General features: G+C 35.3%; 1 protein-coding gene across 2 annotated transcripts in view; it reads right to left on the minus strand.

The window, feature by feature from the left end:
* Positions 1–1,349: 1,349 nt before the first annotated feature.
* Positions 1,350–25,659, minus strand: part of LGR4 (leucine rich repeat containing G protein-coupled receptor 4) — a 90,452-nt gene continuing 66,142 nt past the window's right edge. For both annotated transcript variants that reach the window (XM_015586380.2, XM_006907986.3), the window contains 15 exons: positions 25,031–25,102; positions 18,221–18,436; positions 17,382–17,453; positions 15,524–15,592; positions 14,588–14,659; positions 14,330–14,401; positions 13,926–13,994; positions 12,323–12,394; positions 11,174–11,239; positions 10,395–10,466; positions 8,674–8,745; positions 8,259–8,384; positions 7,313–7,428; positions 6,972–7,055; positions 1,350–4,532 (listed from right to left, as the gene is read on the minus strand). In XM_015586380.2, coding sequence (XP_015441866.1) covers positions 3,256–4,532; positions 6,972–7,055; positions 7,313–7,428; positions 8,259–8,384; positions 8,674–8,745; positions 10,395–10,466; positions 11,174–11,239; positions 12,323–12,394; positions 13,926–13,994; positions 14,330–14,401; positions 14,588–14,659; positions 15,524–15,592; positions 17,382–17,453; positions 18,221–18,436; positions 25,031–25,102 — 2,527 coding nt within the window. In that variant the 3' untranslated portion in view covers positions 1,350–3,255. The remainder of the gene's footprint in view (positions 4,533–6,971; positions 7,056–7,312; positions 7,429–8,258; positions 8,385–8,673; positions 8,746–10,394; positions 10,467–11,173; positions 11,240–12,322; positions 12,395–13,925; positions 13,995–14,329; positions 14,402–14,587; positions 14,660–15,523; positions 15,593–17,381; positions 17,454–18,220; positions 18,437–25,030; positions 25,103–25,659) is intronic.

Genomic DNA, 25,659 nt, shown 5'->3' on the forward strand with positions numbered 1-25,659 from the left:
TGGCATTTCCAAGTCCTAACTTAACCGGCTGGCAAACAGGGAAATAATCTACCTCCCAGTCATATTATCACATTAATCCTGTTTCTATCATAGGACCTCACAGAGAAAATGGTAGATAGTAAGTTATGTCACTTAAACTCCAAAACTTTTATACTTTAAGCTCTTGGTATGGGAATCTAAAACATCATATACTTCTCTGCCTCCTTAAAATGTTTTACTAAGCAAATTATGCTCTTGATGCTTCAGAATCATCGTGACCAACTATGGCATTATGCTGTCACAACACTGGAGCTATGAGGCAAAGAGCTGCAATGTGCTGGTATTGGTGCTTGAACATAACCTGGTCTAGTGGTCTCCTCTATTACAGTGCCTTTTCATTACTGAGACTGAGAAGCCATAATCAAATTTGGTAGATTTATATATAAATGTATAAATAGCTCAAAAGAGGGATTCTCCCCTTAAGTTATAGGGTATTGACTTAGTAACTTCACTTCTTACTACTCGTTTATGTTCATTTTCATGGTATATTTGAGATAATTTATAATTTTTTGCTGGCTTTGTAACCATGTATAAGTGCAGAGTGATTTTGCTTTAAAATCTTATAAAAGTAATGTCATTACCAGTTAGCCCTGTGGCAATATATTATGCAACTTAAAATTTATTCCGGAACATATTGAAACATTTACAGATGAAACAATATATTTTAGATTTACTTCAAAATAATCTAAAGAGCAGAAGGATTAGAAAGGGTTAGTGAATGAAATGAAGATGAAACAATATTTAGCATATGCAGTTGATAATTGCTGAAGTTTGGTGGGTGATGGATACTGGGGGTTAAGGAGTGAAGGCTGAGGGGATGGGAAGAAGGGTAATTATACTGTTCTACTTTTTGTTATGGGAATTCCAAACCTATACTCATTTAAAACGAACAAAAACAAAAAAACTCTCAAATTAAGAGGAACTGGGTGCTGGTTGGGTTTAATGTGCTGTATAACTCAGGTGTTTACTTAAATCTCATTAAGCACTCTATCTTCTCACCTAGAAAAGGGCTTGATGATTATGAATATTGAGTTATGTCTAAGAATTTAGACAACTGACTACACTACGTATCATGCAGGTTTTTTAATCATTTGCTTTTAAACAAAGATCTAATTGATGGTATTCTCTTAAATTTCACAATTTGTTTTCTGTAAGTATGATGCACTTGACAATAAAATCTAAATTTCAGCAGTGTTCTTCTATCATTTCTTCTAACACTCTTCATTTAAAAAAATGTTTCACTTTAATTTACCTGCTTTAACACTAAGCAAATTCATTATTATACCAGTTATATATTAAGGCAAAACAGATTGCTTTCTAGAAACTTTAATAATTCAAAACAATGCATACAATTTTGTATTTCCAGCCATATGTATAGCATAGTTTAGTGCATATTTTATGTATCTGCTATTCTATTTTTTAAATGAATGCAAAGTTTTCAGTAACTTAATTTTTGAAGAAAAAACTTTTAGCTAGTATATTTTTACCAAGTAATGATTTAATATTTATCAATGTGTAAATATACAAACATGATAGCAATTTTAAAAACTTGTGAATAGTTGGCCTTACAAAATTACAACACATTGTAAATAAATCCCTCCTACATTTTATACAAACTACATGATTTTGATATACAAAGATTCTGTTTTTATTACACTGACTGTACAACCAAGACTATTTACAATGCAAAAAAAAAAAAAGTATATAAACCACAATTTAACATTCTGCTACTGGCAGCCACTATAGTTTAGGAGGTAGCTTTAATTAAACAAAAATGAACAGAAGCCACATTTCCCAACTTGTGTTCTAAAAATAATTTACATAAGATAAAAATTCATTATATGCACAGTATATACAGTTTAATTATTAAACTGCAATCTAGCTTAATGTTTTTTAGTACATCCTGAATAACTAATATGGCAGTGGGTTTGCTATTGATTTAGCATATTGTCCCAAAAACATATTGAACATTTATAACTTTTAAGACTCCACATAGTGCCAAGTCAAAAGTCTGTAGATAAGGATCAAGTAAAATTTTTAATTTTTAAAGACATAGGCCAAAGCTTTATTTCCTATTTTTCTTCCTTTTTCTCAATGACACATTTGTCTCACAATATCTGAACTGTTGCACAGGCTCTTTTGTAAGTTACAGTAAAGGGAAAATGTATGAAAACTTCCATATAATAGCACAAGTTCAAGAGAATCCAGCTAAGAAATAAATGTAAGTGCTTAGTGTCATAATCACTCCCAGTTTCTTCCAATTAAATGTAACTATTTACCACAATTTACTTTCTGGATAATTCAAACTATAAGTAGATAACATACCAACAAAATTGGAACATACCAGTAGAGCCAATGATATTAGGAAGTGTTTATTAATGGGAACATTACACGGAGCCATTGAATCCCTCAGATACTATTAAAATCCCATATTAATAGTTTAGCCAAATCTACTAAACCCACAATGCAATTAGCCCTTTACTTTTCCCTAGTAGTGTGATCACAAAACACTGAGGAAAAAATGACTGCAGTTGCACCAAAGCAATGTAAAATGACCGAAAACAAATGTTCGGTTATTCTTTTAAAATCTAACAGTTGTTAATATTGTTTTTAAAACATCTTCAGGTTTAAGATTTATAAATGACTTCAACAAATTTGTGATTCTATTATGTCAAAGATGGAAACAGAAAACGCAATAAGGTAATGCCTACATATACTCTCACAGTCCTAACTGGGAGATGATCCCTTTTTTGGCCCTGCAGTAAGTTGTCCTGAGATTAATGATCAGACATTAGGTAAAATTAGCAAGACTTTTTCTTCAGTTGTATAAAATCACATTTTAAAATAGTCTTAAAAAAATATTAACAGCTGTTCTTTATCTTGCACTTAATTCAGAAATAGGTAAAATTTTGCTTCTTATGGATCAGAAAAACCTAATGTTATAATGTTATGATATACATGAAATCTTTTCAAGTTACAAATTTGTTCCAAATAGACCACACATTGCTTGGACACTGTAGTTTTCACCAATTGATAGTTTAGGCACTTGTTCTTTGACAATGTCTGGTTTAAGAAGTAAACTGCCACCTTCTCCTCCTCTTAAGGGACACCGGGCAGTGGTCACAGAAGTGCTTCCAAGATGAAAGATCGGAGTAGGGTTCATTCTATAAACACTGTGATTTTGGTTGATGGGGAAACAGTCTCAAACACATTAATTCAGTCTTTAACTCTTGGTAGATTGTAAGCATAGCGCACCAAAGGGAATCCTCGACTCTGATAGAAGCAGGCTCGTCCGCAGGCCTGTACCTGGTCAGAACTGTCTGAGACAAAGGAATCTTCTTCATCTGCATAATCAGAGTGGGCCGACTGTGTGCCACAGTCGGACCAATAGCCATCTGGTCTTTGGCAAGAACCCACTGCCAACGCAGGACAGCTGTGTGATTTTATTAAGTGTTTGCATGACACTGGCTTTGTCAAAAGAAATGATTCGCAACAGTCACACACAGTCAGGTTACCCTGCAAATGTGAGTACATGCCACAGTCGTAGTAGAAATCCTGTTCCACACAACCAGCTTGGCTACTGACGGAAACTGAAACCGATCCACTTTTCTTGGTAATATGGCGCTTCAGTAACTTCCAATCTTCTTTAAACTTTGGGTTGAAGAAAACATACAGGACTGGATTCAGGCAAGCAGGCAATGGGAAAAATATCAGAGTAACAGACTTCATTATTTCAGGGCTGATGGAGATGGCCGTGATCAACGGCGCAAATGAGAAAAATGCAACAGGGCAGAAAAAGATGCAGTTGGTGAAGATCAGCCAAGCAACATGCTTAATCATGCCAGAATGTGAGTTCTCCGAAAGGTCCTCTTTTTCCAAGTTGCAGTAAAGTTTAGTGTAGATAATGGCCATTAATAAAAATGCTAGTGAGTTTAACAGCACTAAGGTTACAGTAAATCCTAACGATGGCGATTCTCCCGTGGGAAACGGCAAGCACAGGGGGGATGCAGAGTATTCCCCTCCATGGAAAAGTGGGAAACAGCCTGCTACTGCAGCACCCACAAAAGCAAAAAGGGCAGCAACTCGGAACTGTTTGAGATGATTGCTTTTCCCATTTTTCATGATCTCTTTTGCAGCTAAGCTTCTTTCGATAGCTGCTAACATTAATAAAAATATGGCACTTTCTGAGGAGAAAACGGCAAGAAACCCAGCTATTTTGCAACCACTGCCAATCTCCCACCCAATGCCAAATTCAGCAAATCTGCCCCAGGACACAGCATCCAGAAAAGTTAAGATGCCGGTATAGGCTCCCATGAATAAGTTAGACACAGAAATCAGGCCTATGAACAATTTGGAGGAAGGCAGTGATGTACAAGAGGCAAATGTTGTTAAAATAACAAGCAGGTTGAAAAACAATGCAACCAAGAAAATGAACCACACAGTAAGACGGATCATCCAACTTCCCAGTAAATATTCACAGGGCTTAAAAGCACCTAAAATGAAAAACAGAGAAATAAAAACCAATTTAGAAAATGTCATACTCCATAAGATATGGCTTAAGAGAGGCACTAAAGATAGTTAATCTAGGATAATTAAATCTGCTACCAAACTGAATTGAACCACGTTGAAAAGATTACTGTTTCTTAGATATTTTAGTCACTGGACTAGGCTATTTTAAAAATAACTGACTTTATTATTTTTTTTTTAATCCATATAGTGATATTTAAAAGAAAATTTTCACGTTTTCTTATATCTAAGTTAATATACATAGCACAGCATCTAGCACATGAAAGGTACTTGATATACTAAGGTTTTGGGATCTGAAAAACTAGACTTGATTAGGGTTCATAACGTTCTTTTTCTTGAGAAAGCAATATAAACCTTTATAAATTTCATTTTCTCACTTGAGGATAATAATGCCTGTTACATACAGTTGTGCAGCTTACATAAAATTACATGCATAAGGTCCCTAAGCAGGCTCCTGGGCACATAGTTGGACTTAACATGAGGTCCTTTTCTTCTTCCTTCCTAATACTAGTATACTTTATACTAATTATACATGCGTATGTATGTACACATATATTTTTTACACATTTCTTATGGCTTTAAAAGGTAATCTGATGAAGCAAGTTAAGTGTAATTATCCCATTTATCATCCATTGAAACTGAGATTTCAAAGTGTTTGACCTGATGAAGGTTATTCAGTAAGATAGTACAGGGAGGGCTAAACCACACTGATATTAACTATTCATTCAAAGCTATATCCAGTCAACTCTGCGTAACTTAAACCAGGATTGCAAGAACTAATTTAGTAGCTGAATTGTATGTTCCAGTAACTAACTTTGACATGCTAGTTATGTCACAAATGACAATTGTTTTACTTAAAAATTAGTAAAGAAAAACAAAGTTTTATCTATAAAGCACAAGAAAACTATGTATCAAAACTGCCTATGAGACATGTTGATCTATCTTTCTGAAAGGTCATGAAATATAATATATCCCATAAAGCATTTCCATCATTGAGATAGTCACAGACCTAACAAGCCAGGACTGCACCATTTATATCTAACTTCCACATAACGCAAGAAACTTTTTAAAATTGTTTCTAATTAATCAATTAATTTTTAAAATTTCCCCCTCAGGGAAGTGTTAAGAAGCTTTCACCTTCATCTCTGTATCCGAATGCATCCTTCTTCAAAGAAGAATAGCTCAGCTGACCTGAGAAAATTCTGGGAAATGTTTGAGTAATGGGAGGAGTTACTTTCTCTCAAAAGCCTGGGAAGCAGACTCCACCCAATCTCTGTCTTTGGATACCAGCTGCCTCCTCCAGAAGTATCGTGCTTTCCTCTACTTCCTGCTTCTGAGTTAGCAGGCACATTAGTGTCTCTGTGTTAGTACTACCATGTGGGGGAGGCAGGCCTGCAGTTCATCCATACTGCAGCCTGGGGAGATGAGCTCAGGTCAACTTTCCTCCTGGTCGACCCCAAGGTTTAAATTTAGTATGGAGGAAATGGAATCTCTGCATGTTCAGGTCTAGTCGCCCCTTTAATAAAGCTGCTCCCTTCTTACTGAGTTGTCAGTTCCTTATGCACATTATCCAAAACAAGAACCCCAGGGAGGCAAGTGCATGAGCTGCACCCCTTGACTTCCGATGATTAATATATAAACTAGATAAAATAAATTGCAAAAACATAAACGATTCTCACCAATCCCATTCACTCATACAGACGCTTTAAGCTTCTTTTCTACACAAGGCACTGTGTTAAGTATTAAAAGCATATATACACAGCCCCTCAAGTAGCTCACAATTCAGCAGTAATCATTTAAGAATCATAATATATATGATTCTGAATTATAAAATAATGTCTAGATCATCCTATGTCAATATACTAAAAAAGGAATCTACTTCATAGCACACAATTTAGCCAACTATCTTTTTCTTTAACAGTGAAATTCTAAATTCATCTTTTCTGCCAGATTAGGCAGAATACATTATTACAAGTCCCAAAAGTCAGTTTAGTAACTTTCCCAAGTCTATTAACTTCAATGAATTCAACAGAAACGCAAGGAAAGGTTGCATTAAAAAAAAAAAAAAAAAAAAAAAAAAAAGGTTAACTATTTCCATCCTTGTAGAACAGTAGTTAGAGAGTTAAAGGATCATTTAGAAAGTGCATCTCAATCTTTAATGTGCATAACCCTCATTTGGGGAGCTTGTGAACACAAAGATTCTCATTCAGTGGGTCTGGACCAGAGATTCTGCAAGAGATGCCTAAAGCTTCTCATACATAAACCACATTTCGGGTCCCAAAGCCTTATGAGATCACCTAACCCCAATCTTATTACAGAAATCACATCTATTTCCAGAAGTTTTAGATATAGTTGCCTAGGCTTCATTTAAAGCAAGAAACTACAGCAAAATGCATTGAGCATACCTGTTGAGGGTGTACAGTGGATAATTATTTGACTGTGTTCTTCATTTTCGGCACTGCCAGTGACACCTGCTATATCAGCAGGACCTGAATATAAAACACATCGTTTAATTCAAGCTTTCTGCAATTCGGAAAAACCAGAGTTTTTCCTACAATTTTCTCTCTAGTACGTGATGTAAGTTCAGCTTGTATGAGGCTTGATAACACATTAAAGATGGCAATAACACAGTAAATGCCATTTTTCTCACAGATTTCATACCGATCCTTCACAAACGGATTATAATAACAGAGACTTCGATTAATGCCTTAAAGAATGTTCTATTTTAAAAAGTATGTGCACTTGCCTTTATCCTTTGCCACATTATGGTCTTGAAGGCTCTTATCTTCTGTGTTTGAATGTGCATAAGAGTCACAACCCCAAAACGCACAGCACTGATAAGCATATGGTACAGATAAAGACCTGGGAAAAAATTATATATTCTTCATTGAATAGCAACTTCGCAGACATGCTTTTGTTTTGAAAAAGTATTTTAATTCCTTCGAAAGCTCTAGCCTAAGAAGACCTGACTGTCATAGCTTTAAGTTAGTCATTCTCCTCTCTGGGCCTCAGTTTCCTCATCTGTGAAAAGAACTCTGGTATCAGATGACACCATGGGTTTCTACATTTATATAAGATACGCATAAAAAAAAATAGGACTTAAACCATATTAAAATTTAATAGCAATATTACAATTTAAAGTAAAAGCTTATCAGACTCCTTTTATAAATGAATTAACCACACTCAATTTATCACATAAAACTGGTAATTTCATTTAAAATTAATGTCTCAAGTCATTTGTGACTTTACACCATTAAAATAAATTTTCTTTGTTCACATAAGTATAGTGAAAAGACATCTCTTCTCCCACAACAATATTCCGAAGCCCTCTCCAGTACATGTAATGAGGTCCCCAATCTTATATTACAGCATTGTTCAATTTTCTGTAGGTTCACACCTATGTGGTTTCTGCCATCTTGTTGCTAATGACAAATCCATTGAATAAAAAAACCACTCTGATGAGTACATTATCTCTTTGACAGCATCAAGAGCTCATATTCATGTTCTCAAAAACTACGGAATAAATGCTCATGTTCTATTTTTTTACCCAATCTGTGAAGACTGAAGTAGAAAATACCCTTAAATTATAGCCTCCCAGAAACATCTAGAAACCACAGCAAAAAACTGGCACACTCTATAATTTGGGGGCCTACCAGAACTTCAACAAAAAAGAGAAATAAGCAAAAACACACCTGAGATTAACAAAGTCTTTTGCTGCTAAGGCTTCTTTCAGCTGGAAGTTGCCCACAAGTTTCAGTTGATTTAGCCCATTCAGGCCTTCCGTAGGAAATGAAGTTAATTCATTAAAACTTATATCTCTAAAATGTAAATGAGACTTCAAATTAACTCCTAAGACACAAATCACATTAAACAATCTTTACATGTGTTGTCATAAATAGCAGAGCTCCAAGAAACTTAAGTGTGCTAAAGCAACAGATCTAGGATTCATCTTGCCATCTTAGTAGCTGGTACTATATCAATGCAGCTTAGCATTTATACCGGGAACAGCTAAACAGAAAAATAATTTGCTAGGTCAATGCTAAAACACAAGTTTCTGTAAACTATTCATTACTTTCCTGATATTACTGCTTAAAGTTGTCAACTTACAGGTTGGTTATTGACCCAAGCTTGGCAAAAGCTCTGTCGTGAATCTCATGGATCAGGTTTCTACTCAGATCTCTGCAATTATAAGAATACCATGTTAACCTTTTCAAATAAACTCAAATTGCAGTTACTTTGACTATACTTTAGAGTTTAGAGTATGAAGTTGTCATATTGTCCTTGATAAGATAACAAAGTTCTTGAATCTTGTCTGACATGTTTATGTTTATGTTGAATGTCTCTCCTTCACAATAATCTATTTCTTGGAATGTGTTCCATGCAGCAGTAATTCCACTTGGCATCTGTTTCAAAACAGTTGTGAATTTTCTCTACCTTATCATTCTGGTACCAGTTCAAAAATATAAATGATATGATATTAACCTTTAGAACTATTAATTAGGTGAGGAAAAGCCTGGCTCCTAACAAAGCTGAAAATAAAAACAGGTTTCATATTATTTGCCTTCTCAAAGGTTAGTGATAAGCCTTGAGGGAAGACAAATAATCAATATGCAAACAAGAACATTCCAGAAGAGCTTCAGATATCTTTTTTTTTCCCAAGCAGGAAAAAAATCATATCAATACCTGAACCATACTGTATTCAGGAACATGCCCTGAAGAATTCTCATATTACAGAATTAGACAGATAATCTGAAACCACATTCAAATTGAGCCTTAACGGAAATTTAGAGATTGGATAAATTTATTCTATGACACATCTCCTAGATAAAGGAAAACTCGACAAACTTGATTCCAAATCATGAAAAGGCCAGCTTTTTCATTGTTGTCGCTTATTGGTGCTCTAGAAGTAATGGCAGCTAGGAGCCAGTCCTTCCTCACTAGTGCCCAAATCCACAGTAAGCCTGTCAGCAACAAGGAAAGACCCAGTGACCCAACCACCAATAAAATGTTTTCTAACAGAATGCATCTTTCATTTCTTAATGAGGATCTACAGAAAAACAGGATTCAATATATGTAACTTCATTTCACTGTCGGTTTTTCAAATTTGTTCGTATTTTAAAAGCGTTCACTAATTTAGTGAATTATGTTTTCTGCACTCAAGTTCTAGGAAGGCAATGACAGTTTGTCTTAGTCATCTCTATACTCCCAAGTGCTAAATCGAGTACTTGGCATTAGTATACACTCAGATACAAATAATTTTTTTAAATGAATGCTTCTGCTGCATATTAGCTATATTTGTTATGATAGATATCCCAGTACAGGGGTCAACAAACTTTTTCTGTAGAAAGCCAGATAGTAAATATTTTTCATCTCTGGGGGTCATATGGCCTCTACTACTAACTCTGCCAGTATGATGAAACTGGCTTTAGACAACACTTAAACAAAAAGGATACAGCCGTGTTCTAATAAAACTTAATTTACAAAAAAAGGAGGCAGGCTGGATCTGGCCCACACTTGGCCTACCCCTGCCCTTATGGATTCTCAAACCTCATTATTACTACTTGAAAACAAACAAGCTGCATTTCTCAGGTTATACACATTATACTTTTTTTACTCATGAATGTATAATATCAGATATTAGCTAAGGTAAAAAATACTGAAAGATTATAAAGTACCATATGCTAAAGTTTGAACAACAATATTCACACATACTAAATCACATCTTTAAATATTTCTATTAAAATTGGCATTGTGCTGATATATTTAATTTATAACTTGACAAAAATTTTACTTTAAAATTGTTCTCTAATAATCATAGAGAAACTTACAGAATCCTTAGGGATATCAGGCCTTGAAAAGTACCTTCTTTTATTTGGTGGATCTGATTACGTTGTAAAGAACTAAAAAGAAAAAAAGAAACAAGAATAAAGAAAAATGGGGAGAAAGAGAAAAAGTATTTTCCTTTTTGAAAAAGAACATTTCTTAAACTTTTTCTGTTTACTCATTCATAAGTAATATTCATTGATCTTGTTGAACCTAAAGGAAACTACTATTTCCTCATCTGTAAGATGAAATGGTTAGTCTAATTGATATTCTATCCCAAATTAATGCATACATTATCTAAATTCTTTATCAACCCTGCTCAGGAAAAAGAGCAGACAGATAACATAGTAAGAAAGGATCCAAGACAACACGACCATACCAAGTACCAGAGAAAGAAAGTTAGAGGAAGGAGGGGATCAGAGTCAATGCCTCTGTCTCCCCGCCTCCCGGCAAACTCCATCAGAGCTGTCCTACGCAGTAGATACCCCTATCTGGTTTCCCTCAACAGCCAGGTCAAGTTTTTGTTTGCTTTTTTTTCTTTTTTCGTGTGTGTGTACACTGCCTTCCCCCCACAGTGTTTCTTTCAGAAAATGCCTGATAGGTAGGTGTCTAATAAATGCTGCTTGTGTGAACACACCTGGTACAATGGGACATTTATTCATAGGAATAGCTAATTACATGAACCTCTAATTTCTTAATATTAAAACCATTTATTTAAAATAGGAAATGCTCAATGAATTAACAAGACACCACAGCAAAAGGCATAAGTCAAAGAACAACTTACATTTCTTCCAGAGCATGGCAACCATTAAAGCTTGGAAGGTCTTTTATATTGTTGTAAGACAAGTCCCTTAAAACAATAAAAATTGACAAATTATGTTGTGTTATCTGAAAAATCTATTAAAAGAGCTGTACTCAGAAGCATTGAAAGCAGTGCTAAGATCTATAATAAAGAGATATGGCTGAACAAGAAAAGAAACTTTTTTTTTTCTAAAACTTATAAGCTTCTAGAGCACCTCAGTGATACGACAAGCTTAAGATTGGCAGACTTCAAGTGCATAATGTTGGATATAGACAATATAAAATATATTTTAAAATATAAGTATATAAAATTAAATATATAAAAATATAATACAGAAAATATAAAAATTATGTTTAAGTGATAGTTATGGATTTTTTAATTTATATTTTTATAACATTGTTTATAGCATGAATAATTTCTATGTTGTTATTTAACTACAAAGCTATAAGAGTAGTGGTATGTGTGTACCCGCTTTTAAGAAACATTTATATTAAATATTGAGACCACTTAAATCTCAGTTAATCCCACGGCAGTTTATTCTCAGTGGTCATCATTTTGTTGATACTTCATAACACCATTTAACTCCTTGCTTAATCAATCAGTTACTTATTTTGTTACCATCTCTTTTCCACTGAATACTTATTAACAACTTAGTAACTTAATTATTGGCTCTTGTGACATTTTTACATCATTTATTTACTTTTAATTTCTTGGTGAGCTTAAGGTTTTTGGAAAGCTCCATGCTCTGTTGGTTCTTGATCCAAGAAAGATCTGGACTCTGCTTAGGTTATGGATGAAAGAGCAGGATATGGAGAGTTAACACCTCTGAGGAAACTAGAATAAGGACAAGGAGTCAGGATAAGGGGAAAAAAAATCAAAGGAGAATCTAGCTTGGTTTTACCCTGTTCAAAGTAAAGTCACAAGATGTATGATGTGTACACAACTCTAAAAACAAATGCACATTACCTGCCCCGGGGGCTATTAAAATGGCCATTCATTTCCACAAAGAAAACAAATCAGAAATAATTATACTTTAAATTCACCCAATGAAAATAGTTCATTAAAAATAAAACTTAACATTGTGAAGTACGTAAAAGAAAGGTATGCGAAGGGAAGAAAAATCCAACTTACAAAGTCCTAAGCATCTTTTGTTCTTGACACAAATTACTGGATATACTGCTTATCTTTGTACCTGTCAAGGTCCTGTGGAAAAACATTGTTCATCTAAGAAATGATTCAAGTTGAGACGGTAAACAAATGTTATTCTCAATTCTCAAATAGAAAAATAAATGCTCACATGTTTGCTTATGGCTTAGAGTCTATGTATCCCACTGCCTAATGACTCCCTAAAGTGGGAAGATGAATTAACCCTCAATACTGGTATCATTTTCATAGTAATGCAGAAAAACTTGTGAAACTAGATGTTACTATTGTCCAGACAAAAAGCTTGATTTATCACATGAACCAATAGAAAAACACTAATCCATAGTCACAGCCGGACCACAATCATCTGCAAGCTCTGTCGACAACCCTCTCACCCAAAACATTTGAAATCAATTTGGCATCCTGCCCCACACCTTGTTTCTGTCTTTTCTTTCAGTCAACCTGACTCAATATTCTCAAATTTTCTCTTACACCCCTCCCTTTCTCTGTTCCCTTCTGCAGTCCATCACCAAGCCCTGGTCTGTATTCCTTTCTGTAGTTTTTCCAGCATCTGACTCTCTCTCTTGATCTTTCCTGCTACTATACAGATCAAAGGTAAAATGACGCAGAAAGGGGTGGAGGAATCTCAGACAGGCCACATGGAAGAACTCCAGTGATGGACTGCAGTCAAAGAATTCTCATGGTTAAATGTACCCATTTATCCAAATTCCCATAGCCTTCTCTCTCTACCTCTAGTCTTTCTTATCCTCCTCACACCACCTGCTCCATCATTCTCAACATCTCCAACTGCCTTAAGAGACAAGTTTAACTCCTTAGCTCAGCACTTCTCAACTTCTTTTTTCTTATATTTGCCCACATGGAAATCATAATGTTTATGTGGCATAATGTGGTAAGGTTCCTTGTGGCTGGAGACCCTGGCCACCTCAAGCCCCACCTGGCTGTCTCGAGGGCTGAGGTCATCAAGATCTTGAATGCATGTGTAACCCATTCACACACCACCAATTGAGAAACTTTGCCATAACCAAATGTACAAGGATTGCCATTTTAAAATTACACCCAAATAATTTTCCAAATTTCTCCATACCACTCCCTATTGCATAATAAACATGCAATTCTAGCTATATTTGATTATCTGTGTGCCATTCTTAAGTATATTTTCAGCATTTCCCATTTTACTGAATCTTGCCTTTCTAAATAAAAGACCCAGCTCTGGGAAACCTGACAGTATTCAATTCTGAAACACTGCACCTCCTCCTCGAAGCATTCTCTGATGGTCTACATTGATTGCTCCACTTCTGAATTCCTAAAGTACGGCTTCTGATTTGGCACTTGGTTACTGCCTTATATTTTAAGTGACATTTTCAGGTCTTATCTCCACATACAAGGTTGTACTCTACCTGAGCCAACTAACCCCAAACCCAATATATCCCTCTCTATCAATGATATTCACAAAGGAAGCTTGTACGAATCAGCATAACATCTTCATCATCACCAAAAACACTGGCACGTTACTAGCAGGCCAGTGTGTTATCTTTACACAACCCTTCCTCAAAGGGCCAGCCACACTTACAGACTCTCCAGATGGACAGTTCCGGTCAGATTGGGGAACTGCTGCACCATGCTTGCACCTCGAATGACTCTTTAAGAAATTGGGAGAGAATAAGTCATTTAAAATAAAAGATTTTCGTAGATATTATAGGCATTTTATTTTTAAATAGCTTAAAATCACAATACTACTAGACCTAAAAATAAAATTGCTTTCATCTCGTGAATGTACCTGACAGTGTGATAATTTGGCCAAGTGTTCACCTAAGTAAAAGCTATCATAAATTTTCAGAACTGTCCTTTGGCTTCCACCCAAGAAAAAGAATATAAAAGATTTTGTTTTCTGGAGCTACGATAATAAATTCTAGTTTTCCATTAAAGTAATTATATAAACATAGAAGTTTGTTCTAAAATTTGTATAATACTTACAAGGAATGCAGATCAGATAAATTGTGAAATGCTGAGTTCCCCACAAAAGATAGAGGATTATCATACAAATGTCTGTAAAAATATCCAAAAAAAAAAAATCAGTTTTCATAGTTCAAGGACTCCAAAACTAAATCTACGTTCAAAAAGTCCTATTTCTAAAAGCCTGAATTTTTTTTCTTCATTCAGATGCTTGGTTGGCATCACACTGACATAGCTGTACATAATTATATATTACGAGAAAATTTCAAAACTACTTACATAGTTCTTAAGAGTGGATTACCATCAAATGCTCCATCAGGAATAACAGAAATAGAATTACTATGAAATAACCTAAAAAGATGAGAGAAAATTATTTTGAAATGCATATCCCCTTGTGAAACAAGCTAAAACCCAACTACCTACTATTGTTCAGTATTATATAACACACAACTGATAACAACTATATGAAAACTTCAAAAATGTGGGGAAACTGAATTTTTAATTCTATCTTATCTTTTTCAGGACATAGATCATTCTTTTTAAACCCACTGCTTAGCCTACTATCAGTTGCTTCATATTTACTTAACTGTACCTTCATCATCAAAGAACTTTAGACCATAAGAATCAGGTGTTCTAACCCCAAAATCTCTCTCACTATCTTCTGCATTTAGTCTTTAAGCAATACGTCTTAGAGTTTTAGCTTTCAACTCATGATACATAATCTCTGTTATGCCATATACATTCCTATCTCTGCCCTTGACAAACCCAACTTCTAAAATGCTCCACCGTCCTTTTTATTTAAATATGTCCATGCTTTCAAATCGAGTCAAATTCCTTCTCTTTAGTGATGCCTTTTCTAATGACACCAAGCCTCAATGAAGACTTTTTTCTGTAATGTTCAGCACTTACTTCTACCTAGAAACTCTCTGTCTGTCTTACATGGTCAGCCTCCCCAATGAGACTAGTTCCTACACAGCAGAGACCGTACAACATGTCATAGCTTTTGTTTCACCAGAATCTAGCCCTATACAGTAATCCATGCTCAGAGCTGCCCATGCTAGCTAACATACTCCAGTCTGTATGATCATGTATGTCTGTGTATATGTGTTTTATGGTGTGTATAATGGAACAAAGATGTTCTAAAAACCTTATGGTTGGAACATTAAATGGTAAGTTCAAGGGATATTAAGGCATAAAGAGAAAAGCAATACTCACAGCTCTTTCAGGCTTGGAAGGGCTTTAATTGCCTGAGGAAATTCTCCTAAGTTATTATAATTCAAGTCCCTAAAGAAAAAAAAAATGAGTAAAGTCTGTAAGAATACTAAAGAGTGGTCCCAATTTATGATACGGTTTGGTACAAATGTATTTTTTTTTTTAAATCCCATCCTCTAAATGGTAATCTTTCTTTACCAACCATATCACCATGCAAAACCCTGTATGAGTTTAATTGAATTTACAGCTTTTCTTAGAATATTGAACAGAAAAAAATCATAATTCTTCTATGATGTTTTTAAGTTAATTTTAAAAGTTCAAAGGTTCGCAGAAACATATTGCATTAAATAAACAAATCATCTGAATGGCATTTCTCAGGAAATTTACCGTAAAACAGAACTTATTGAATATCCATTTATAAGTGATAGCCTGCAATAGATGTTTCCATTTGGGGTTTAGAGTGGCTTCCTGACATTCTGGCATCAGGGCAGCTGGCTCAGCCCTACCATCAGCAGGATGACCCGAGATAAGTATGAATAAGGACAAGGATCAGGATGGGTTCACACAACTATTGTCCTCTAGTATGTTATGAATTGTTGAAACCGTTAGATTTCTTAGGAAAGAGAAAAGCCATAGTGATCTGTACTAACAAGTCTTAATTCTGAGTATGTTTAAATGTTAATCCTGAGTATGTTTAAATGTTGATCCTTTTAACCAAAACAGCATGTTTGCATATGATTAGCATGGTTGCTTTCAGAATGAGAGTAAAACAAAATCAAATGTTCGGCTCCTTGGAGATCTATTTTGTTTTCCTTTACTACACAGAAAGAAAAATGGCAAGTAAAAAGTTAACCAAGAAAAAGAGGTTTAATTTTAACAAAATTGGAATAGTATATATGGTCAAGGATCAGAGACCCGTGTAGTCTCCTGTAACACTGGTATTGACATAATTAGAAAAGGAGAATTGAGTTTGGAACCATCTTCTTCAAGAGCTTCAACTTTCAAATACCCATTGATGTTAACCGTCCTTTAGTTGTTTAGACAGGAAAGTGGATTAATAAAGTACTAAAAGATTTTCAGTCTTCTCAGTAACCAATAGTTAATCGGAAAATTTAGTTAAACAAAATATTACAAACCCTAAGCATTCCAATCAATTGTTACTTACCCATCCAATTGGGACATTCTCTGAATCATTTACTACATAATGGCAAATACTATAAATCTTGGAATAAAGGCAACTAATATAAACTAAAACAACAAAACTAAGGGTCCTATTCTCCATTATATACAGCTGAACAAAGTCTTTTGTTTACAGAGTGGTCAAAGTACAATTGAAACAGACAGAATCCCCAAATACTTTAACTAGTAGATAACAACAAAGCTATCCTAAACAAAAAAAAAAAGAAAGAAAGAAACATTGCATTCAGCATATGAAAGCTGAGACAGTATTCAAACCCAGTGTCAACAATTAGCAAGGCAACTGAGAAGATGGGGAAAAACAACAACAACAACAAAAACTTTCTCCAGAATTAATTTTATAAGGTTCAAAGTTCCAAAACTGTCTATCATACATTTTAACAAAACAAAGTTTTGAAAACATACACAGCTTGGCCGATTGAGCTACTTTTTATGTGTATTTTTGAAAGTAATCTCAAGTTCAAACTTGTGCGTACCATTTTTAACCATAAACTTAGGTTAGCATTCATAACTGTGTTATGTGATGGTAAAATTTAGTCAGGTATTAAAGCAAATTATAATGAAATGAACCCAAGACCATTCTTTTTTCTTTTATTCTGCAATGAAATACAAAACTGCACCATCAACATCATAATGTGATCGTCCAAAATATGGAAAAACTTACAAGGTCTCCAGGTTATCTAGTCCATCAAAACAGTGTCGCCCCAGGCTTTTAATTTTATTGTTATGAAGATGCCTAGAGAAAAAAAAAAAGCATCGAAATGACTTTTACATCACCCAACAGCAACTATTATGTTTTTATGCATCTAAATTGGTATGTATGGCTTAAAGCAATGGTTTAGCTAAACATTTCAACACTTGACTGATAGAAAACAAAGAGCACTGGATAGTTATCTCTTCATATTCACTTTATGGACTCAGATTCCCTGGACAGAACACCAATGACAAAGGAAAATATCTCTAGTAGAAAAAGGGAATGCACATTAAAGATTCCTTGGTCACTCTTATTAAAAGTTTTGATGAGCTCTTAATCATATAAAGTGAAACTTTGGTGAGTTCTCCTATGGGCAGGTGAGGAATGGCGTGGAGGGGGGCAAGTGAGCTTCTATCGAGAATTTGGTAACAGATTTTAAAAGAAATGCCATTTTATTATGTCCAAGTTCTCAAAACAATTCTGCTTCTTTTAACATTGAATAGATTGCTGATACACAAGTAAAAGCTGTACAAGTATTTGCTGAATGACCCAGTTTCTTCTCATGATTATAAATGGCCATATATTTTAGAGAGATTCAAAAGTTATCATCAGATGCTAATTTTTTAAATTATTCTATTTTGTATTTTTAAAAGTCTTCACATTTAATTTTGTAAAAAAGCCAGATCCCCCAAACCCTAGTCATCGGGAGCATAATCAGTGAGGTACTTTCATAATAATTTGTCACAAGAAACCTGTTTTTGCCCCCAAATTAACACAAACATATGGTATTAAAAGGGGTAGATGCTTACAGAACCACCAGGCTTGACAGGTTGGTAAATGCAAAGTCGGGGATGCTGGAGATTTTGTTGAGAGCCAAGGTCAGTGCCTGCAGAGTCGGCAGATTGCTGAGGGGATGCACAGGCACCTCTGTCAGGCTGTTGTCATCCAGCCACAGATGCCGTAACTGAGCAAGCCCCTCGAAACTGTCCTCGGGGACTGAGGTAATATGGTTGGCATCTAAACGCCTGACAGAAACACAAATGACCACATTCAATAACAAGTTCTAGCAGAATGAATCAATCCAACTCACACAACTCTGAGTTTTTAAAACAAAAAGGAGTTATAAAAACAATCAGGGATGAGGCATCCTAATGTCTTTAATTTCACTAGAAGTTCTCATAAAATCTAACAACTTTTCTAAGACTAGTGTATGAAAGTCAGTTCATTCCTTTCCTTTAGAAAAAAAGGAATAAATCTAAATCTGGATTCTTTAAGAATCTTTGGCTTGAAGCAATTTTAGAGCAGAAACATGTTTAAAAGAAAGAAAATCCTCACAAAGTTCAAGCTGGAATTTTACGTTTCAGAATATATTTATCAAAAACATAAAAAAAGACACTAAGTTAAGCAATTTTACATCATAACTAATATTTGATATTAATTTTCATTGCTGTTCTGACTTGGTACCAAAAGGGAAAAATAAGAAAATATTTTTAAAATCTTTTTTTATTGAAACAAACCATTTCAATAGATTCTTAACAATCACGATTACCACCAGCCAAGTTAAAAATATAGGTATCATGTACTGGCAAAGCAACCTTCTCCACTTCTTTTAGCACTAAGTACTTTTTTAATAAAATTACTTTGTCAAAATTCAGTTATTAAAAACAGAACCAACTGTCCACAGAAAAAGTTGAACAGCTACTCTGATCAGTGTTATTGTGGCTTTCAAGTTTCTTCAGTTTTTACACAACTTTTGAATTAAGCACACATCACCAATAGGATTACTCATACTTAAAACTAAGTCTCCATCTGAAAATCAAAAAAACTAAGTCCTAAGTGCTACTGCTGGTCCAGCCAGGCCTAATTGTTGGAATAATCGCTTTTCAACACAAAGACAACCTGGTATTAATATGATAAGGGACAGTGTGCATCAGGCAAATCCCAACTTCCTTCATAAACCCCTTGTTGATATATCTTCACTATTTAGATTCATACCTGACAGGCTTGGACCTCTTGGTAAAAATTAGAGGGGCACGGGATGGGGGGGCGGGGCGGGGAGGGGAACTAGTGAAAAGTCAAAATGACAGCATATTTTTAAAGAAATCGAGTTTGACAGCTTTCAAGTTCAGGAAATTCTTTTTGTGCCTCCTGTTTCTTTACACTGCTCCAATTTCAGATTCTGCCATAATTGTCCCTTTTCCCTCCAGGCAAGTAACGAGCTCTTGCTCCAGCTAACCACCCTAGCCCCAGATGCAGTCTCCTTCCAACAGGCAGATTAGCCAGGGTTAAAGGCCCTTGGTCCTGGTGAGGATCTGATGGAAGCATTCTTTTTGATAAAATCAAGATAACTGATAGGGCACTGAAAATGGGAGAGCTCAGGAAACTGAGCAGCTGTCTTAAGAATCAAACATTTTTAGAAACAAACATTTTCAGTCTTGTTTATTCCTTGGGCTTCCTAGAACCTACACCTGAGAAGAGACAGGCATCCTTTATAAAACAGACTGGTAAAGTCCTGGCTACAAAGCTACTTAGATTCGCTTTAGTGAGGAGATAGGAGTGTACTCAGGCACACGCACGTGCACACACACACACATTTCACAACCTTAAGAAACTTCCACTTAGAGACACTGAACATATAATCATACAATTAACCATATAATGTAATAGTTAATGCAATTAAATTCTCCTTGTAGCTAATTTAATTATCTACAATTCATTTGACACATTTAAGTGGATCATCTCCTCAGGCACAAAAGATAAAATGTTGAGGCCTGTCCTCAGGAGACTGACATTCTAGTGGGGGTGATATACAATACAATAAACAAATTGAGTGGTTAAAAGTGCTACGCAGTAATTAAACATGGTACTGATGTTTATCAGTACCATGGAGATGGAGATGAATAGGGGCGGAAAGGGAGGGTAGCTATTAAAATGCATTGGTCAGGAAAAACATCTCTAAGAAGGTGCTGTAAGGAGCAAGAGCGAGTGAGCGAATGGCAGAGGGAGCTGGGCCAGGAGTGTGAAAGGCAAAGGAAATACTAAGGGCAGATTCAGTAGCAGATACCAGCTGGGTGTGGTCCAGCATCTCCGAGAAGGTCAGAGTGGTTAGTATACAGGAGGAGGGAGTGGAAGGTCCACAGAAACACAGACGGGGATGCCAACGGGGACCAGATTATTCGGTCCCTGTTGGCATCCCTGTCTGTGATTATTTGTGGGCCAGGTAACGGATTTGGATGTTAAGTACAAATTGGAGTCCCTCCTTAGTTTCTCAGTGCTATAGCAGTTTAAAAGTTGAAACTGCTTATGTTATCATACTGATGATAATCTGCATTCATATTCAACAAAATAATGAGCAATGTTCTCCCCACATGCACACAGATATCTCCACTGAAATGTTTCATTGTGATGTGGTAAAATATCATAATAAGTTGTCAGTACCTTTTTAACCTAAGTCCAGTATTACATGCATCATTTATGCTCCTGCAGAATTCTGTGCCATATAACAAACATCAAAGGGATAGCCTGAACTTATAGCAAGGTGAGTTTTGGGCTAAGATAGTAATGAAACGATCTTCTAGGCAAAATAACAAAGAATGCCTAGACACAATTTCTGCTGTGTTAAAACTTTCCCCAAATTGCAAAGTCACACACATAAGTTGAGATCAAAAGGAAGAACTCTGGAAAAATGAAACCCTTAAATAGGAAGTAAAATGAGAAGAAGGGTTTGTGGTGACTCAAATGATTAATCCTTATACCTCAATTCACATGTGGGTGTTGGTGGCAAGCCCATAAAGAATTGCACTTACACTGAGATTAATGTTTCACAGAGACTTTGTTTTAGAGCCATGGCTTTGTACATTATTAATATTAATCCTAACAAAGAAAACACTGTAATTGATTCATTCAGTAGATGCAGTGAATGGCATCAGATAGCTCACAAAGTTGGAGATGATGTGGGCTTGGTTAATGTATTCTATCATTTAAACTCCATATAGCTATTATTTTATTTAAGTGCATTTTAGTTGTTAAAAGGTTAACAATGTATTAACTGGATTCTATTAATATGTCTTTAAAACATGCATCTATTCCCTATTCTCAAAATCCTTTTTACCTCTTAATGAGACTTGCATACTTTTTTTTTTTTGCTTTAAATGCAATTACAATACTAAATAATTCTATAAGCAGATATTTACTGATGAATGTCTACACTATCAATAAACACCCGTGCAATCGACGGCTCTCCCTTTTTCTACTTTTAACTTAACGATAATGTAAATATATTTTGTTCCCAGTTTCTAGTTTAAAATAGTTAAGAAATTCTGCTATTGTGGAAAACCTAGAAAACTTAGTCTTTGGAATCTTTTAATATTCAATATAAGTATGATATAATGCAAAGAAAAAAAATCTAGTGGAGCAAATTCTGACATGTCATTTTAATATCCTCCTCAGGCAATGCTTTAGCCATTTTCATGGCTTTGTGGAAGAATGTTACACACTGTCTTTATGAATATGAACAATTCACTTTCAAATTTTATAGTCATCATCACTCACTTGCATCAAACCACTTCTGGTCAATTTCAAATCCTAATGAACTTTGCACCTTTTAAGCACTACTTCAAAACCACAAGGAAATCTCTCATGTAATTCAGGTCTGAAGATCAGATTTGCAAACTGACTCAAGTGCTGATAAGACTGTTTTACACAGTGACAGAATTTCAATTCTATCTAACTTGACCACTACACCCACTAAGCTAACAAACCCATGAACATTTCCTTCTCAAATAAAACAGGCCTGACACATAGCTCCTTGTGTTTCTGATATACATAAAAAACATCTCGATGCCTTTTTTTATAAAAAAAAATATTGTTTTGATTCCTCTCCTCACCCCAACCCTCCATCCTAATTTTGGACATAATTTAAACAATGCAACTCGCTCAATGAGTAATGAGCACAGCACACTGGTTTAAAACCATATTTCAGAGGAAGAAATCAACGATTCCTGTGAAAAACACATTAAATCATTTAAGTTGACAATAAATGCCTTTAATGTACTTATTGACCACAAATTACAAAGAATCTATTTGTATGTTTTCTTGGTAATTTTTCTCTTCTAAAGTTCAAAGATTATTATTAGTCTTCTCATTTTTAGCCTTTAAACTACACAAAATGATTGAGTCTTGGGAACTAAAAATAATTCTGTATGAAGGTCTTGAAGTAAAACGAACTCTGAAGAAGCACAAGAAAATGGGGAACTATTTAAAATGTCTAATGAATTCAGATCTGAGTGAGGAAAGATGGCTTCCTCTGTGTACAACTGTCTGAAGGTGGAAAGGGTGTAGAGGCAGCAAAGCTACATTTCTGTAAAGGAGCTCGTTCCAATCAACTCATTGAAAGTCTACTCAGAATCTGCTCAATTCGTTATGGTGAATAACAAATTCTTATATTCCATAACTTGTCATTTTGGTGAAATGAGCTACTTAATATACATATTTTTACTTTAAACTTTTATTTCAACTAGACATTAAATGACCAACCCTGGATACTCCTTCTTTATGACATTAGATACACCGTAAAGTTTAATCTTTACAGTAGAAAATATGCTTTATTAATACATATTTTTATTAAACAGTCACTTCCCATTAACTACTAGAATATCTAGTCTAAAATCAAAAGGTAATCTGTAATTTATAACTTCCAGTGATATGTTTTGAGTGCAGTTAAAATGGTTTTGTATTCGCAAGTTGATGGGACAAGCGGCTCAGTTGTTTTCACTTGAGTCTTCTGTAACACATGCATCTCCTACAAAGCTTACATTTACAGTCATTTCAAAGGGCAATAAATTAAAAAAAAAAACCTATGGAACAAATTAGTATACAAATATGTGATGTGGTTAAAATCTAATTTTATAACTCAAAACACATAAATGTGATTCAGAGTGATTCTCAAAACTTCCATGTAGATGAGAATTATCTGGGCAAATTTTTTTAAATAAAGCTTTCTGAATCTTACCTTTAAAGAGAAAATATCACCGCTTCAAGGATATGGACAAGGGATGTGCATTTTAGCAATTTCCCCCTAGTGATTCTATTGCAGAGTCAAAGAGCTACACTTTGAGAAACTGCCCTAGTCCCATTGTATTTAGTATTAGAACATGAACAAAAGCAACGGTATTTGTATTCATTGTTCTAATAGAATAAATAACAAAGTTCCTTGTTTTGAAGAATGCTTTTTCATTACTTTCAAAGACATTCCCTTCAGCTAGTTATGCAAATTGGATAAACTAGTAATGAAAGAGCTGATAAAATATATCATCATTATTAATATTAATAGATTCTGCAAATGTTTATTGAGCTCTTACTACATGTCAGATATTGTCGTAAGTCTTTTCATGCATTAAAGTGCATGGTGAGTAATGAGCAAACTACTGTATAATTTTAAATAACTTGCCCAGCATCACACAGACAGTAAGTAGCAAAGTGGAAATTCAAAACCAAATAGGCCTGTTTCAGAATTCTAATAAATGTGAACTTATCTGAATTTCTTTTTGAGAGTGATGCAAACATTCTGACAGACAAATATGCACAGGTCTTTTCTTAATCTTGGCAAAAGTTGAATCGCAGTAACCATATGTTTCAGTTCAGTGCTTCTCACCCTTTTCCTTCAAATTCCCCCCGACCCCATCCCACAACGTAGGAAGCTGATCTTCTACCCCAGGGACGGAGAGACCTAAAGTTGTAGCCGCAACACTAGTCCATAACATGTATTCTAGTCATTAACAAATATCTGTGTGTGTAATAGAAAAACAGTGGTATCTTCAAAATCTTCTGTGGATTTGCATGGTCCCTGTGATACCACTGTTGCTTACCTGATCCATCCAATAAAAAGGGAAGAAGGGTGTACATACCCAACCCTGCAGTAACAATAACCATTCTCCAGGTTTACACACACACACACACACACACACACACACACACACACACACACACACACACACACACACACACACACACACACACACACACGAAAGAATGCAAAAAAGAACAAAGTGAAGTGCTATATGAAAAAGCTTCTGAAACTAGTAGCTGAACATGGTAAAAACCAAATGTTGAAATCTTGAACACGCCACATAAAACCAAACTTCCCTCAAAAAGAAAAACCTGGGAAGAAAGAGATTAAATTACCACCCTCAATGTGTGTTCCATGTCCACAGATAAGGAACTATAATCGATTTGTTCTGATTATCATTACCACCTGAAACAGAAACCTCTTTCTGGCTGTTTCTTGACTGTCATGGTTCAAGACACTGGGCCTTCTGTACACACATAACTCTAATTCCAAAGAGGTGATGATCACCTGCCACATACAAGATCATGAAATTATACCCAGCCATGTACACTTGTAGCTTTCTCTCACCCTTGAGACAAGAGAGGAGGTAAACTGAACCACTCCCTTCTTTCTCACCAAAGGAAATTTCGATAGAAGCAACTGGCCAACCCCATTTTCATCCCAGATGAGAGGATAAATCCCTCCTTTCCTTGAAATTCCAGTTCTTTACACGTTTAGCAGCCAGATGGTCTCCTAATGATTCAAGAATGCAGAAAACCGAAAAGTTACTTACAAAGACTGCAAAGCACTCAGTCCACGAATGGCTTCGCTGGGTACTGTTTTCAACTGATTGTTTTGGAGGGTTCTGCAAGGAAATTTTTGGTTAGTAAATAACAAGCAATTGCTACCATTTTTTCTCAGAAGAATTCAGAGTCATTTCTTTCCAAAAAAATATTTCCAACGGCAGGGATGGGGCGGGGGGAGGGTCAAGGTGGAAAGCACCCAAGACAAGAGAATTGCAAAAAAACAAGAAGCATTTGTTGTAACGCCAGAAATGAAACCCAAGCCATCTCCTAACAGACCTGCTGGGAGAGCTACATCTCCAGGGGCTGTGTCACACTCAGGAATTAATTAATATGCATCACCCTAGGTCGACTGTTCATGGTAACTGGGAGGTGTAACAAGTTAACTGGGAGGAGTAACAGCAAATCTACTGGAATCACTAAGGCCTTTTCAAAACAGAATAAAACAGCCCAGAAACATAGACATTAGGTAAAGCCGATTTTGCCAAGAGGATAAAAAACCCTGAGCATTTAGCGGGCAGTAGCCATATCCTCAGTGAATGCAGGGTCATGGCAAAAACAGAGCTTTAATCATCTAATAGTTAAGGACTGGATCAGTACGAAAAATGAAGACCTTATA

This window comes from Pteropus alecto, unplaced genomic scaffold, assembly GCF_000325575.1.
Source record: "Pteropus alecto unplaced genomic scaffold, ASM32557v1 scaffold71, whole genome shotgun sequence".
In the NCBI taxonomy this organism is placed as follows: Eukaryota; Metazoa; Chordata; class Mammalia; order Chiroptera; family Pteropodidae; genus Pteropus; species Pteropus alecto.